We start from the raw sequence: 18,535 nt of genomic DNA on the forward strand, positions 1-18,535 counted from the left end.
TGTGTGTGTGTGTGTGTGTGTGTGTGTGTGTGTGTGTGGTCAGGGATGTGCTGCAGTCCGGCATTTCTCAAACCTCTACACCACATTCCACAAGAACCCACCCAGAATAGCATTACCTCTCACCTTTAATTAGAGACCCATCTCCTTGTTTTTATTCTGGGAAGGTGAGAACTCCCTTTCATGTTTCCACGGTTCGTTTTGTGGTGGCTTTGCTGACAGCAAAAGAAGCAGGAAGGAAAAGGAAACATGTATTTTAATGGTACAGTCACCTGCTCACAGGTTGCTGTAGCTGTTGTTCTGACATATACCTCGGAAATGCTACACCCTTTGTCCCAGATGGTGCTGTGCTCTCCTGGAAGTGGATCAAGGAGCCACTTTTTGGGTTGTTAATCTGAATCAAAGCATTTACGCTCAGTGTGAACATATGCAGAGTTGTTTGGGCGTTCTTTTCAAAACTCATGGCTGCACCCTCTGGTGATGTGAGATGCTGAACACGGAAAACTTTCCCTACACGTATCCAGCTGTTTCGAGAAGTTCACAGCTGATTGATTTGTCGACCATAATTTGTGGATTTTTTTGTAGCACAGCTGTGGAAATGTGTTTCGGTGTGGCGTTGCTGTGAGCATGAATCTGTAAAAGCAAAGCACTCACATGAAGAAGATCATAAAACCAGACATGCAGTGAAATTCATACAGAAATCTGCTGTGTATTTCTATCTATTTATCTGCTATAGCTATAAAATGACATTCTAGGCTTTTTGCCCACTGTTTGTAGGTTTTAAGCAGGAAACTATGTTAAAGTTGACGAACATAAAATCAACTCATTCATTCTGACTTTAAAGTGCCTGTGACATCAGTTTTTTTTATAATAGATATGAATGCATTTTTGGAAATATAACAATAATAACACATTGCAAAAAAAATCAGATGTTGAGATATCCTGTGTGTTGTAACAAACAGGAAGTGATGTCAAAGGGGAATGTCTGCATATGAACAGAGCTTTAATACGACTAACAACACAGACTGTAGAGAAGAATCTGATGTTTCTTTAGATTATTTTCAGTCTCAATCAAGAGAGATGAAGAGTCAGAGTTCAAATAATATTGTTTTGATAAATAAAGACCATGAACTTCCTTTTTTTAAAGAGTTCCCCTTTGATGTCACTTCCTGTTTCACTTTAGCTGAGCCAAATGTAAATGAAAATATGTGACAAAATGCAAGTAGTGGTCTCTGCGGACGAGTGGGCGTGTCAATGAAAGACGATTCTAAAGCGACACACCTGATTTGACGGACTTTTTTAAAGGGATACAMCTGATTGGACAAGAACAAAAGGGGCGTTACTGTACGGCACCACATTTTCTGGAGAACTCTACTTGGGTCACATTTCTCCTAGTTAACCTTTGTGTTGGGGTCAGGCTGTATAGAGGCCAGCAGGGTCTAAGGATACCGTCATGTAGGCCTCGTAGCCCACAGTGTTTATGGTTTAGACACACCCACTCTTGTGACACGCCCACTTTGATTCCRCAGATAACCCCTTCTCAGTGGGTAAAATCATGTATATTTTGCCAAGTTTCTTAAATGCAAAGATGTCTTCTTTGATTTTTTTTTGTATTTCATTCATTTAATTTAGTCCTTTATTGATTTACAAAGCACTTTAACAACCAACTGAGGTGACCAAAGCACTTTACAGTAAAAATCAAATAACAAGAAAACATAAAAACAAGAAAAAATGTATTTAATATTTGAAGAACATGCATGTCACAGGCACTTCAACCTTTTTTTAGTTTTTATGTCACATTTACAACAAAATAAAGAAAGCAATGGTTTTATTGTCAACAGCAAAACTTGCCCAGAGTTTGTCTTTTTTTAATGTATCTCATGGTCTTCAAGGACAGGGAAAAAATGTATGCAGATTACGTTACAAATACACACAACTCAGCTTGCAAAGTACATTTGACAGCAAGTATAACCCACCCTGCCTGCAAACACGGGTAACAGTGCCAGAAAACACACAGTTGGGTCCAGCTGCAGCAGCATGGAGGTAAGGAGCGGAGAGGGGGGAAAACTGCTTGTGCATAAATATACAGCATTGGTGGGGGATTTGTTTGTATTTTGCAATTACAACACGAGAATGAGCAGAATTAGCACGGAATATCATCAACGATTACGTTAGGGATTGAACCTGCATGGTCTAACATAAAGGTGAGAAAAAAACATGTGCACCCCTTTCTTTATAACTAATTTCTTAGTTTGCAGAATTTGAATGTTTTAATACATCAGACATGTTAACCTTGGTCTCACGTTTAGTCACACACAAAGAGTCACAGTCACTGTCTGCGGTTCACATTTCAAACGTAAAGGATTCATTAATGTTCACAAGGACTGCCTGTGGTGGGAATAGAAAATCCCTGCCAGTTTGTCACTGAATCCCGTGGATCACCTTCTTCACATAGCTCATCTTTAATGAAGGGAGGGAAACAATTTCTTRTGCGTACAAAATCAAATATTTTGACAGAATAAGGCACAGAGAACTTATATGTATGGCAAAGTGGCAGTAAAAGATCAACAACAGTCACTTGCATTTAAAAAAACACCATAAGACAGGAAAATTAAAGAAATGCTTTCATTTTTTTACTTTTCAAATGTAAACCCTTGTACCCTCTTAGTGTAACTGTACTGAATGTGCAGATCTGGTGAAGAATGGTTTGAAATCCTGTTCAKCTCCTTTTTAATTCAACTACTCCATTAACGTCCAAAAAGTGTTTCAAGGGGATGCATTATCCTTCCTTCCAGCTTTGTATTTTTTCGTTTTGGTAGCTCTCTAAAACAACGTTTCACTAGCTAAAGCTAAAAAAAAACAACTCATTTGTATCACACAGCCTGTTATTCTGTTTCACTCTTCACCTTGTTATTTAAAGAGGTGAGTTCTGTTTAAATGTCCCCTTATTCCTCTGACTGGCCCGTCTAACAGTGGGGCATCTCCATGCAGGCAGCGTGTTAACTGCTTTCTGATTCAAAAGATTATAGGCTTGTTAAGGACAAATTTTTCATTCTGCACGTTTGCAAAACTTTAAATGCAGRGCAGGACAAGCGCTTATTTATGACGATGCTCACTTTTCTTCTTTGTGAGACAAATTTTTTATACATCTCGCGTTTAGCTAATTTTTAAAGCTACTAAGCAATCACATTTGTAGATGGTTTTATTTCTGGATTTCACACTAAATATGATTTTACACGAACATCTGAGTGAACAACGAACAAATATTAGGTCTATTTAAAAGCGTTATGGGTGGATTTTATTTTTGTTAGAAACATGAAGAACTCCTGCTGAACATGCAGCATCTGTAGCTTTTGTTTGTACAGAAAAGGTAAAAGTGCAGCAGTGTGTGGGCTCAGCTTCCTGTTCAACAAAATTTATGTAGTGTTCCTGTCAACCAAGATTTTGAGGTCTTTTCTTGGTGTGAAGCTCAATTAAACCTCAGTTTAATATTTCAGTTTTGATAAAGCTTATGTTTCACAAACTTCTTTTTTTAGACATACACAGCTGAAATGCTACACTATCTGGCTACAGTTTGTAGTAATTTTTTTATCTAACTGAGCAAAGAACAAGCAAATAACACATCTCCTAATTTACTAAACCCATTTATCAGCACAGTGTAATATAGATTTTGCTACAGACGAGCTTGTTAACTGGACATGATGTTGCTCCGAGGCTCAGAAATCAATCTCCAAGCTAAACTTCGGCATTGATAAACTGTGTGTGTTCAGGGACTGTTACCAGCGACTTGACCCCCTCCCCTCAGAAATTGTGCAAATAACACTAACAATAATAATGATGCTTTTACATCTCCACAGAACTAAAGGGCAAAAACGCACTCAAATGCTTCCACACAGGCATTAACACAGACACACAGACACACAGCACACTGCGTTATAATCATGAGGTTTGCTGGATTATCAGCTGCGATCAATATATTCATGCCTTTTTCTTGTTTGGTGTCGACAGCCATAACGAAACTTTATATCACGGCGAAGGCATGAGGCTGCAGCCGGATACCGCCCCTTCAGATTGACAGTCTACATTCAGATTTCATTTCAGTCGATTTCTGTCCAGAGGCTGGCGTGGTCAGCTCGTCTTAGAGCAAACAAAAAAAAACTAAAACAAAAACATGAGGTTTGATAATGTGTGCACTTTTGTTTGTGGAAAAAGTGAGATTTGTGTATGTTGGCCATGCTTACACATACTCTACGTGGCACTTTGTAATGATTGCACAGCTCCGTGTATAATGAGTCACTCTTATAATATGTACACTATTTTCATTCTTTCTTTTTTATTTGTTTTTCTGCACAGACTTTTTTGAACCTCTACTCAGTGGTCATGTTGCTACATGTTTGGGATGAAGAGCAGAGACATGAGAAAGTGGATGAACGGACGCTGGATGAAAGAATGAAGGGGGGGGGGGGGGACTTTTTGCTTCGTTACGGGGAACGGGAGAAAACTGTCAGTCGGGGTAGATGAGGAAGCCGGAGAAGGTGCTGTATTTGTTGGTGTTTCCTCCGTGAACTTTGCCCCCGTCCAGCTGCACAAACACTTCGTCGCCTACGTCCAGGTGCAGGATGACACTGTTGGAGGCGTAGTCGTAGTTTTGATCTGCGTCCTGAGCGATTGCACTCGCCCTCACCTGGACAAAGACAGGAAAGGTGAGGACATGGTCAAAGACACATTTAATTAAACAATATATAGATGTTTCAGGCATTTAAGCATTAAATAATACAAAAATGGTCATTATCCTCAGTTCAATAAAATTAAAAACATAATAAAAATCATCTTTCAGATCAAGATGAACAGAAAGCTGAACTTTTTGACTCAGCTGTTTTTATTATTATTATTATTATTATTATTATTATTATTACAGTATACAATATTCACTTGTGTTTTTTAAAAAAGATTTCTTATTTTGCATACGTTGTGTCCAATTTTTAATGTTAGAAAAAACAAAAAATCTAAATGATCATTTGAAAGTTGTTATTCTGCTGTAAAGGTGTGTCTAATGATTACTCTAAGAGAATTGTATACAATATTTTTGCTAACAGACAGAAAATACATGCAAAGGGAGGTACATGATCAATGTGGTAATAACTACAACTAACTACAAATTCTATGAGGGCTCTGTCTGTCTGTTAGCAAAATATCTCATGAATCAGTGGGCAGATTTTAATGAAACTCTCCGGAAGGATCCGGTGCGTTTACATATAYAACCCATCAACTTTGAGAATCAACACAATAAAAGATGGCCACTACAGTTAATAATAATTGAAAACACAAAAACTGCTATAACTTAGTCAGTTTTGGATCTGTTGGGTTAAAGTTTTATGTGGCAGTAGATGAGAGTCATTACATTAAGCTCTAACATAGTGTCTCAACCTGATGTCTCTGCTGTTCCTCTTTTTAAAGAAAAGGGTCATCAAGCTGATTATGGTGACATTATTTTTTCCTCATCATATGCCACCTACAAGTAGATCCACTTTATGTGGAAGTGACCGGTGCCATTTTGTATCCTATTTCATACTGTGATCAAGGTGTAATGTCAACAGTGCTGATGTCTTCCTGCTCACTGGGTAGATAAATGAGATGTGCAGTGATCTCTGGCCTCCAGCCTCCATCTGAGAGCGCAACCTTTCTTAGTCACCATCAMATTTTCCAGAGGATTGTTGCCCCTCACACCTGATCCACCTGTTGCAGAGGATTACAAAGTCTGATGGGGATTGCCAGGGGGTGATAGTATCAGGGAGCACATCAGTTAATTTGTCAGGTGGTAATAAAAAGCCTTTAGACACTGACACAAACAGCATTCCTGCAGTGACTGTCTATCTGTTTAATCAACTATTTTACAACATATTTCTTTTTTCTCTTTTGTTCAAACTTAATGTTTATTTTTTTTTGAAAAGTTGTATAGTTAATCTTTGTTGGCGTTTTATCCTTTTAATCCTGTTTCATTTCTTCTCACTACCTCTAAGCTCTACTAAGTTTAGCGTATTCACACTTAGGAAAGGTATCCCAATTCTTTTTGTGAGGTAAATGGGGGACCAGACTGGGAGATCTGGTTCTTCAAATGAGATTTTTTGGGGGGCCTCATGTCAAACAAAAGGGCAGGAATATCGTCTTTAAACAACAAAATCTCTCTTCATTATTTTGCGTAATTATTCACTCTCAGTCAAATCTGAGGGTTTTTTTCACAATCAGTACAAATCTTCTAACAATAAATTGCCCTTTGACTGGGCGAGTAACAAACTATCCAAGCAGACAAACAGTGGAGGATAAAGCGTACATTCACATACATATTAATGAATGCAAATACTGGGCTCTAACTCCATCTTTGTCTCCTCCTCTGGGTCTGAAGCTGACTAAGGATATGGTTCATCATCTCCACCCGTCATCAAGCTTCCATGATCCCTTGTGATTACAAAGACAAATCAGATAAGTGCAAACCACCCATTTCTCTTCCACCCTCCTGACCCTACCCTGAATTTAACTGAATATATTTCTCAACGTGGGCATTTATTTCACGACGACAAGGTGAACGTGTTTATATCTCTCCCGGAGACAGAAATGAATCGATACGTATCCTTTTGTTTTAATTCAGCTCACATCGCTCCATTAATTGTTGTCTCTCCCCGCCGCACCACTTCCATCATTCCTCTCCCATTCACCACCCTATCCCCGTCTCTTCATTCTGAACCTATCTATCCATCTTTTTGCGTCCGCGTGTCGGAATAAGATGCAGGTCACGTACGCGTTTTTCTCTCCCCCGCCGTGGCAGTGTTGGCAGGAGCAACGACTAAGTGTGTCCCTGTCCGGCCTAAATCGGATTGATTAACGACGTGCTGCTATGGCAGGTCTCTTGAGAACCCCCTTTCCCGACCCCCAAACTACCCTCCCTTAGCTCCCACCCCCACCCTTACACCCTAACATCCCTCAGCCCTCCCTTACCTTCCAGATGGATCAGGGCAGGCTATACATGGCTGCAAGCTGCAGTAATTGGTAGTCTGACAGCCATGGCAGAAGATCCCCGCCTAATAGGTCCAATTTCTCAATAACTTCATACAATCACAATAAATGGAGGGCACTGGATAGGCAGCAATGGTCAAATGGGCCCATGAAGTATGAGCAGGAGATCAGAATTAGACGCTACAGACACACAGATACCCTTTCTCCTCTCTTCATACATCTCGATAACAGCATCTCTTTTTCCTCTTTGTTTTTATGAAGCTTGAGCGAGTACCTGAGGAAAAAAAAAAACGAAAAGAAAGTGTCGAATCTAAGACGTTTTGTTATGTTAAAGTGTGAGAGTGCTTTGCTCTAGAGGGACTGAACATCTTCCYCAGAGGAGATCTAATAGGTTTCAGAAAAAAAATACAAGAGTAAGACGATTCTGACAACTTGTACATCCAGCATCTGTCTACATGGCTGAATGGCAGAAACCCCCAGACGGTTCTGTCAGCTGAGTTAAACACTGTCAGGCTGCTTTAACTTGATTTGAGACAGTTTAAGTAACAATGAACAAAGAAAGCAAACAAAATAAAACATGATAAAGGGAATCGTTTTAATAACAAAAAATGCATTTCAGTGTCGGAAACAAAAGCCAGAGCATCTCTGGTGACTTTCAGAATCAGAAATGTCAGACTGTTAGTAAGTCTTTTTCAGACCAGGATCTAGTCCAAGCTTACTGGTTATGTCGCTATACGACTGAGCCATGACAGCTACACCTTGCAGCACAAATGACTTAAAGAATTTACTGCCAAAGGTTTGATGTCTGATACCACAGGAAACAGATGTGAGTTTGAAGACGGTGGCACGCAGAGACACAGCAGCCACTCCTGCCCTGAAGAAAACTAAATGTTTGTGTTTGCGTGCACGATGACTGAAGATTGAAATTTCTGGAAAGAAAATTCCCTGTGTGTGGAGTAGGCAGTTAAACAACCAACTGACTGATGGAGGATGCACAGAAAGCAATGCCAAAAATGTAAAAAAAAAAAAAAAAAAAGAGCAGCAGCAACAAGGCTACAGTTTTTTCCTCAGTGGTGTCAGTTTGTTTTAATAAAGGATGGATTATTTACTGCTGCAGCTGCACATGCAACGCAAGAAACTGATCTGTGCTGTCTGAAAATTGGCTCCAAAGCAACATATCTGACTCCAAAAATCCAATCAGACAGATTAGGACCTTTCTGTGATTAAAACCTGGACCGATGGTGCATCTCTGAGCTCGACGATGATTCTGTGACGGCAGTGGAGAGAAAATGCTGAAAACTCAGTTCGCTTCAATCGCTGTCTCATTGATGCCACAGAAAGGTCAGTACAGTAGTGCCATGAAGACCGTGAAAGTGAGTTAATGAAAAGACATGGAAAGATAAAGAACCAGAAAGATCTGTTTAAAGCAGGAAGTCCCTCAACTCCCTGGGCTTCATGAAATATGACAAGAACTGTGGCCTGCTGACACGCTGTCACGACATCCACATCATCAAATCATCAGCAACCAGAGTGAACAGCTTTTATCTAAGTTCCTTTGTTTCAATATGCCTAATTAAAGGGGATACATCAGGCAGAATCCACTTTTTTAGCTGTTAAATGCATTTTGTTGTGTACTTGGAGTCTCTACGAGTGCAGARAAGTTTCATGTAGTCTCTCCTGGTGCTGCGTAGGTAACTTTATATTCTGTTTGGGTCGTATTTTTCAATCCATTCCATTTTCTCTATGAGGTTTTCTGAACTATTATGTCAAATTATCTGCAACAGAACTGCCTGATAAGATCTGGACTTACTGRCTACAATTTTGTTGTCTTTATTCTCCTCTCACTTTGGGTCAGACTCTGGCTCCAACATGTAAGGCTGGATGGAAAAGTCTTCCCTTGCTGAAGTCTTTTAATTGATTTATTAGAAAAAATTAAAGTTTCTGTGCTGCTATATAGTCATARACCTCTTTTTCAAACTAGAATGAAACGCTCCATTTGGATTTAAAGATCTGAAACACACGTATAATGAAAAGGGGTGAAAGAGGAACTTGTGGAGTTACAGTAAGGCCTTGTCACACTAGACAGTTTCTGCCAACTTATGAACATTTTAAAGACGTCTACATTGAAGATGAAATTGAAAAAAATCAACAGGAAGGTTTTTTTTGGCGTGTACGTAATGTAATTTGAAGAAATTGATCAAATATATAACTTTTATTTGCAATTTAGACATAAAAACATGTTTCATGAGTTGGCATAAGTTGTCTAGTGTGACAGGGCCTGTAGGGAGGAATTTAKACCAAAGCATTGCAGTTCAAATTTGTTAAAATTGTCTTGGATTAATTTAAAGGACCAACAACATATCATTAATTATGCTAAAATCTTCTTTAATACCTGAAATGACCACATTTAAGGCTCACAGCAAACATTGCAGCAGTGATATTCACAGTACCTCATTGAAATGGCCTTTAAACACAAACATCTGCTAATTATATTTGCCAGCCAAAAGGACACAATGTTATTTATGGCTTATGGTTGACTTCCTTGTGTGGCACGAAGGTTTATTTGGCCTTTGTTCAAACAGTGTAGATGCTGACATTTAATATGAAATATGTATGATTAATTCATGGTTCCATCTCACTCCATACATACAGTGACCCGTTGAACAAACTCTCCCTTTCAGACGATTTAAGCACACATTTACAAGAGTGTGACATTTAGGACATTGCTGCGGTCTTTATCAGCTGACGCAATGGAATATTTACTGATCTCTAAACGAATACATGAAATAGTTGGAGGGAAAAAGAGGAAAATGTGCAACATAAAAGTGAATATACTGCTGCAGTCACTGGTTCTCACTGGTCATGTAGGTCACACAATGACTGACTTATGATCAATGATGGATTCTCTGTTTGAACTGATGTGAAACATAACAGGCATCTGTAGGGAGAACATGATCGTCTCTGGAATTTAGGCTTAAAAGTCTTACTTGTTTTATTTATCATTTATTTAAAAAAACAGAAAATAAAGTTTATTTTTTACTGGTTTTATAAGGAACTCATCAATTACAAGATTGTTCTATTAAAGGGACACTTGGCAGTCCTAACCATGTTATACAGTATTTAATGCCAATAAAATGTGGCATTTGCCTGTGTGTGTGTTTGTGTGTGGGTCTGTTGGCCAAATATATCATGAACTACTGGACACATTTTCATGAAAGCCTCAGAAAGTAATCACTGGATGTGCACCTCCARCAAAATCGACCTGATTTAAGATGGCTGCCACAGCTGCTCAATCTTACAAAAGAAAAAATAGCTATAAATGTACACAAACTAAGGTCAAATTTAGTGTGATAGTAGCTGAGTCACCTCGAACATACAGTCAAAATGTAAATGAACACGCAAAATTTCCTGATCTTGCATACCTTTAGTTTTAAGACTTGTTTTGACCAAAAATGCTAAAAAGTTCTTATTTTTTCAAGATATTAGTTCAAAATTGTCTTGTGTAAGTTAACAAATGCTGGGCATTTAAAGGCTTTTGTCGTTGTGTTTTTGAACAAATGTATTTGTTCTCTGAATAGCTAACGTCTTCAATATTTTCAGATTTGTGTATTATTTAAAAATTACATCGATTTATATGGAAATTTGAGCTCAGTATGTGTTCAACATTAATTAACCATAACTAACAATGGCTGACTGAAATAAATAGCTGACACTAACATGGGTTTTTAAATTATCCCTGGACAATACGTGTGAAAAATATTACTAGCTCAACAAACTAGGTGAACTGAGTTAGGTATTCCAGCATTGTTTTGTTTTTTGTTTTGTTTTTTCTGAGTGGGACTATTTATCCTGGTACTGAGGGAGATGTACCGATTTCCTGCAGCATGGCTGTAATGATTCCACTGTGTAGAGACATTGAAGCCTGCACAGAGGTTCATCTGTCAGTACGAATCAGAGTGAAATCTTGTTTTTTTTTAAGTGGGCAGGAGGCACTGGGGGCTTTGGGAGTGAAAGCAAGAGGGAAAGTCAAATCAGGATTATTGTCAACAGCAGTGGAGATTGATAGCGACAGGGGAGAGAATTTCTGTCTGTTGGACCAACGCTGTTCTGACTTGATCTGCTCGTATTGGGAAGAGGGGAGACCCAAGAGACAGTGGAGAAGATTACACTGCCAACACTTTTCATTAGGAGGGCCAACATTAAGTGGGTGTGGTAAAAAGAAGAAGAGAGGAAAAAGTGACGGTACAGAAATGTCTCACTGACGAGGGAAAACGATCAATAAAATCAGCACTTCTGCTGCGTGACACTGACTTGTGAGATGTGTTTAAAATGATAAATAATACAAATAAATGTGGCCACTATGAAAAGAGTGCAAGAACTGTTTTTGTTAGAAAATTGGTGGGACAACAATGAGGCAAATAAATAAATAAACAAATAAATTAATTAATTAATTAATTAATAAATAAGCTGCTCACACAAAAAGGAAGCATCTCCCTGCACTTTGACCATCTTCACAAAGAGGTTAAGAGTTAAGCTAAAGTAGGGAGAGACTATGAGTGATGGAGAGGGAGCTAACAAACTCATCAAGCATGCTTGGTTTCATTGGAGGAAGAGGAGGAGGTGGTAAATGAGATTGGGGAAGGGGAGGCATGCTATTCTTTTTTTCAGATTTGTTTTGTTTCGCAGCGCCACCTTGATCCTCTGGTAATAAAACTGACAGGATTCATTCACTGTGATGTACAGACCTCTCAGACCGGAGCGAGCGATTGAGACGGGGTCTCTTAAACTTACCTGAGGGACCTTTAAGGGTGAACAGAGAAAAAAAGGGCAATTGAAATGGCCTTTTTTTCATTGCAAAAGCTGCTGTCTCTGCCTCCATGTACCAGCTGTTTCTATAATGTGGGCTGACATGTAACCCTTCCCCTGCACTGCTGACTCGCGCACTAATTGGCGTACTAAATGCTAATATTTTGCCATGACACTCAAGACCCAAGGTGTCAAGATGTTGATTAGAAAGTCTCTAACTGGCTCTAGACTGAAAGCTGTAAGGGAAAAATGAGATGGCTTAATTGGGCATAAATGGGTTCTTTAGGTGAGTCTACAGCTTCAGCTGGTTCTGAAGGTAAAATATGTTAACACACATACATATGCACATTTAGTACACCCGCAAAATGCATTTATTGTTGAAAAAAGAATACTGTGTCATAGGTCAAATTGTAATACCCCTCCATTTATGTGTCTAAAACAAACACTGTTAATAACGCTGACATATATAACAATCCTTTGTCTCTATCTGAAAATGCCGGTGACACACACACACACACACACACACACACACACACACACACACACACACACACAGCTCAGCTGCTTATAAAGAAAACAAACCACTGTTTCCTTGATGAGCAGGAACAATGATTTAATAGGGAAGCAAAAAAGAAAACACAACAAAGGCCTGACCGAACACCGCCAACAACCAGCTGGGTCCTTTTAGTCTTCAGGATATAATGGCCTTGGCCATTATAATGGAAACATATAGTCAAATAATGATTTTGTGCAGGAACTATGCACATATATTTGTGGGGCCAGGAAGAAAAGATAAAAAAAAAAGAAAAAATAGAAAGAAAGAAAAGCTGATGGGTGTGAGAGAGGATTTTCTCTATCTGCTCAACAAGAAATGCTGTTTGAAAGACTCGTCTTTAATCCTAATATCACATAATGTCTCCTGTTATAAAAATGTACTGTGAGGAGCCAAAAGCAATGCAACACAGAGACAACATCTCTACAATAATTTCTAAGATGCAAGGACTGGGGTTTGTAAAACTGTTGAAAATGTGCCAAATTAAAATAAACTTGAAACCACCTCATGAAATACGAGGCTCGTATTGACATCTTTTCTGACTTGTTCTCTAATTAGCAGCTTCCACCTCACACAGCAGCAGCGTCTCACCTGCCCACTGGTGTCGAGCCACTCTTTCTGTTAATTGAGTCCAAGCTTGTCATCACTTCAAACTCTGAGTGGTTTATTTAATTATCTAATGAGCTCAAAATGTCTTATTAATTATCTTTGAGTTAAATCTTCATATTTAAAGGGATAGTGCAAAGTGTTAATGGCAGTCTCAGAGAACATTACCTTTGTTCAGATCATTTAAAATGGGGTTCTGTGTAAAAAATTACTAACAATTAATTGTAAAAAATAACACTTTGTATTACCTCAGATTGGTGATTTTAATTGTGACTGAACCGATGARCTAATGACTAGTCCATGTAAAAGGATTGCTGCCATCTTGAAACAGCTCCAATGTCAAATACTGATTTATTCAAACATTAATGCGGTTCTTTACATTGCTGATAATTTTGCATTGATTATTTACACAGTATTCTATTATTTGTGAAAGCAAACAGCAGCAGCAGCAGCATCAGCTGGCTGTAGCAGAAGGGTAGAGATGGGACGTTCGAGAATGATGCAAATTGTTTGAATGGCTCTTCTAGGAACAGAGTTGCGGACAGTAAAAAGCCGTTTATTATTTTATTTTTTATTTTCTCTCCTTAGCCACAGAGACAGTCACTCATCCTTTGCTTTTTCACAGAAAACAGGCAGAGCAGTGGAGTACAGCAGCTCGGGGGGAAAGGTACAGTGGGGTTCTGCTTAACCCAACACATGGGTCCGCTGAGGTGATGCAATGACATCATCATTTGCACAATGACATAACTTCATCAAGATCCAGATCCTCTCAAAGAGCCATTTGATCCATATACATCAGAGGTCTGGAATATAAAGGCTTTGTTCACAATGCAGGTCTTAATGCTCAAATCTGACTTTTTCCAACAAAACTTTTTTTTTATAAATGCATGACTCGAGGTAGGTATTATTATTATTAATGGATCGATCTGCTCACCCCCACCAAAGAAATATCCAGATGTTACCTACATAGAAAATTTTGTCTGGCCCAGTTCTGGCCCACACAATGCACTAACACAACTCCCAAATACCACAAAGAAGGATGGCCCAGATTTAGTTTGCCAGAGAAGGTCCATGCATGGGCCAGCACCACATCAACCAAACCAAAATTGGACCAGTTGAGCCCCCACTCCCACCCCCAGTTAACTGCCAGCAGTGACAGCTTGACACCAGATGTGGCCCACATTTTGTGATTCCTTTCTTGTTTTTACAAGGGGCTGCGGTAGCCTGGTGGTCAGTGGTGCCTGAGGCTGCAGGTTTGAGCCCAAGTTGTGTCAGGAAGGGCATCCGATGTAAAACTAGTGCCAAATCCTGACAGGTGGGTAAATTCACTGTGACGAGCCCTGCAGAGGGGAGGAGCCAAAAATAAAAACAACTTTTCTGTTTTCACATCAGTTTTTAAATTTCTTCTCCAGTTTTTACATTGTCATCACTGACAACCTTTTTTTTTTCTTTTGGTTCAAGCTCAAATTCATATTTTAGTCTTATCACAACTACAGACTGACCAACTGACCTCAGATCCACCAATATTGGACCAGCTATAAATATTCATACTCTCACTCCACGCTCATCACTGTAAAGGGCAAAGTACATATTGGTGGTGAATTATATATCCATTGAAAAGGTCATCTACCTCAACACCAATCTTTTGATGAGTTATAAGACACATAGAGGGAAAAAATTTTCAATTCGCAGAGTGCTTAATTAATGCTAATATGTTGTAAACCTGCACATTTCATTAGCAAGCGTCTGAGACGGAGGCACGCGAGCCTGATGGGTCTGACTTTTTGATGTAGTCATAACTACATTGCTTGCCCTGTTGCTCAGCTCCTCAGTTTAAAGGAGAGCGTGTGTCTTTTCCTTTGTGAACAACCATTCATCCTTCTCTATGTCAGCCTGTTCGTCTGTGGTGATCTCTTCACAGGATGTGTCTTCCTCTCTTTGACAAGACATTGATTAACATTGTGCATATCAGTCTGACAAATGTTGTGTGCTAATACGCACATGCACATCTGAACTGAAACATGCTGTACTCAAATATGCATATAAAATAATATCTCTAGAAAAAATTAACAAAAAATATTTTTTTTTACTTTTTATATTTAGTTGCACAAAAGAATACATAGAAAATGTCTGTTTACACCATATCTATTATTTATGGGTTTCTTGTGAGCTCCAATTTTAATAAATTAATTTAAAAATAATTTTTTAAATTATACATAAAATATGATCTTAATCAAAGCTCCTTCAATGAGTATTGATGCATTTAGTCATTTATCCACAGGTTTTAGCTGGGAGGTGCTTTAAGCATGTGTGAATTTGTCTGACCTTAAACACCCAGTAGAGTATTATAATAACAAATGCACACAGTGTGTGCATGTTGTCTTATTTTCCTTAAATATAATTTTATTTAAACAGATAACAGCCATAAAATGACCTAATGCTGATTTGCTCACTTTTCTGTGAGTTTTAAGCAACTAAACTAATTCATATATTTAGATATTCACTAACACAATAAAATCTACCATAAAATGTGGAGCATTATCTTGTTTTTAGTCTACCTATGTACTTAGATATGCATGTCCTCTGACAACAAGGGGTGCAGCAGCACCCTCTACACCCCTAATTCCACAAGGACAAAAGCAGCACAAGCTAAGAGGCACACACGGTTTTATGTTCAAATTATAAAAATGTATTTCTTTCATGCTTATATTTTTTGTTTGAATCTATTAATTTTGCTTGGTTTTATTTTAAACCCACTCGGATTACACAAACAAATCAACACTCACTAATTACGCTAGTTGGGATTCTTTAGTCCAACGTTACAAGAAAATATTATTTTGCCATTTCAGCATAAATAACGGGTTAAAAATGCCTTCCATAATTGCAGAATTAACTGTTAAATAGTTATAATWAAAGATAGTATAATTAAATGGACATTGGACTCTAGTGCCACTTCTCGATGCAGCTTCTCTCTCCTCCAGCTCTCCTCTTTTCTCGGAAATAAGCAGCAAGTGCAACGAACCTGTGATCTGAGATCAGCTATGAATTGAGTTAAATAATTTAGTTGATGGAAAAGATAATTAATGGGGGAAAGAGTCAATAGACAGTGTGGATGGGGTGTGTGAATGTGTGTGTTCGCGTGTTTGTAAAGGAGGGCACAGGTGAAGGGGAGAAGATCTCATCTAAAGGCTATGAAAGATTTAACAGCAGGAGAAGACAGGAATGACAATGTCAGCGAAGGCACGCAACAAACCAGGACCCCCAATTATATCTGGCATTTAACCGTCTGTCCTCTTTACTCTGCACCTCCTCTCAAATCAATAAAATAGGGACTGAATATCTTTATGGACTTGGGCACATAAAAGGAGCACCATGAGCTGATGTTTGTGTTTGAGAAGTCTGTGAAACTCAAAATGAAAAAAATGGACAGATCCTAACATCAAATTTCTTTAATTTAACAGCAAAGAGTTTAAGATATATTAATTTTTAGACAAATTTAATTAAAGTGAAACCAGTAAAAGTCAGGAGATATGACTTTTGTGAATTTAAACTATTTTTTTAAATTATTTACCGTACCTAAATTTTGAGTGTGTTTCTCTTTTTCTTTGAGACAGTTTGCTTAAAGAAATGCTTTACTTTATCAACAACAAACTATACTGGAAGCAAAAATGTTTGCATTTGACTCAACTCATGTTGTTTTATTGGGCCTTAGTGAAATGGTTTTATAAAAAATTAGCTTTATAAAAAGACAAATGATATGAATAAAAGTCTATTGAATTAAATAAAAAATACTGCAACTTTTGTTTTGACTGATAAAAAAATATATATAGTACAGTATTGAGAGAAGTTAATTTCATTTCATCTGAAAAAGTGTCAAATCGTTTAAAAAAAGGGGTCGACCCTTAATCAGGGATTAAATTTTGACGTCTTGTGTGGAAAAAAAAGTTTGACCTTTTTAAAGATCTGGAAGGACTTGTGAGTCATCAGAGAGGAGAAATGCTAGTCAGTTGAGTTTGTGGCAAAAATGTAAACATTTTGTTTAAACTATCACATTTTGTGAGGCCATGGTCTTTACTCTAACAGTTGAGTATATACTGTATATATTTTCTTTCTTTGACTTACACATTTTACTTTGGAACCACAGAGCTGTTGAAAAAAAATTAGGAAGCTTTTTTTAATTACGATTCTGTGATGTTGTTGATGAATATAAAGTCATTTGCAACTTTAGTATAAAAGTTGTGTTGTGTTGCTGTGAATGGTGGAAAGGCCCACATCAGTTTCACCTGACGTTGAGAAGCAGCAAGTTAATACAGAGATTTACTTGTGTTTTACAAACCATGTTATTTTCAAACTTAATAAAGCAGCAAACGTGTGTGAAGTTAAAGCACATGTTTGCTGTCACTCAAAGTCTCAAAAAGGGTAAATTTGCAGGTTTTGTTCAAAGTCTGTCTTAGTTTTCAGGTAAAAACTGCTGAAACATACATAAAAAAGCACAGTTAAATTGTTGTTTCTCAAACATTTATTTGGTTTTGTTTTGTGGGGGTTTCTTTGCATTAGATTATGTTGCATTGGTGCAACTCTTTGTGGTTTTAAGGTGACATCATCTCCTTTACTCTCAGGGCATCCACCAAAAATCTGGTGTTTTTTAAATTCCTTTAAAATGTTTTTATTTTTGTTTTTTTCTAAATCTAGTGCCTGAATTTGATCAAAATCATCAATAACTAATAAAAGTAACAAACTTTCAAATACCTTTTGTAGACAACAAATAATTTCTCTGGTGTCAAAGGTCACTTTGTGTTAAAACTGAAAATTTTTGATCCCTTTTGACAAAGAAAATGTAATTTTGATATAAAAATATGCCTTATTGTGGCTTCCTAGTTTACAATAAACGTGTGATTTTCCTCATGTCTGTACATGTCGATCGGATCAACACAGTGTCGACCATCAGATGAAACTCCTCTCTTGGTAAATTCCCACAGGCCAATTTATTTGAAATCTTTTGAAGTGGAGACAGTAAGGCATTTAACAGCCTGCTCTCTGCTTGCTGTCAGTTTGTGTACCGTGAACATTACATGTATAAAACAGTCGATTCATCAAACACTTTTAACAATGCAAACCATGATCCCCTGACCATAACTCCCGTGTTCTGCAGCACACGTCAGCACACGGTGAGGGTTTAGCACTTCAAGCCTGGCTCTGTTGTCCAGATGGAAGGCGTTTTGCAGCCATCTCTGCTTGTTTATTTATTAGTATTAAAGGCAGAAGCTCTCAGAGGACAGCAGCCAGCTGTTGGATTTTGGTTCTGTTCCACTGAGACCCGGAGGATTGTTATCCTCTTGATCGCTTGGCTGTCACTCTGTTCCTTYTCCTTTTGTTTGCAGGCTAAACACAGACAAAACACACATTTTGCTTTTCTTTGGAATCTTTTGTCTCAGCTCGGATTTTACACCAATTTTATTTATGGTTTTTTACACTTCAAAAATCATCAAAACCTTGAATTCTGTGCATTTGTGTGTGTGTGTGTGTGTGTGTGTGTGTGTGTGTGTGTGTGTGTGTGTGTGT

General features: G+C 38.1%; 1 protein-coding gene across 1 annotated transcript in view; it reads right to left on the minus strand.

The window, feature by feature from the left end:
* Positions 1 to 1,808: 1,808 nt before the first annotated feature.
* c1ql4b (complement component 1, q subcomponent-like 4b) overlaps positions 1,809 to 18,535 on the minus strand; it is a 19,402-nt gene continuing 2,675 nt past the window's right edge. Inside the window, exon 3 of the mRNA XM_014009125.1 lies at positions 1,809 to 4,681. Coding sequence (XP_013864579.1) covers positions 4,502 to 4,681 — 180 coding nt within the window. The 3' untranslated portion in view covers positions 1,809 to 4,501. The remainder of the gene's footprint in view (positions 4,682 to 18,535) is intronic.

The sequence above is a fragment of the Austrofundulus limnaeus genome, unplaced genomic scaffold, assembly GCF_001266775.1.
Source record: "Austrofundulus limnaeus strain Quisiro unplaced genomic scaffold, Austrofundulus_limnaeus-1.0 Scaffold55, whole genome shotgun sequence".
Taxonomy (NCBI): Eukaryota; Metazoa; Chordata; class Actinopteri; order Cyprinodontiformes; family Rivulidae; genus Austrofundulus; species Austrofundulus limnaeus.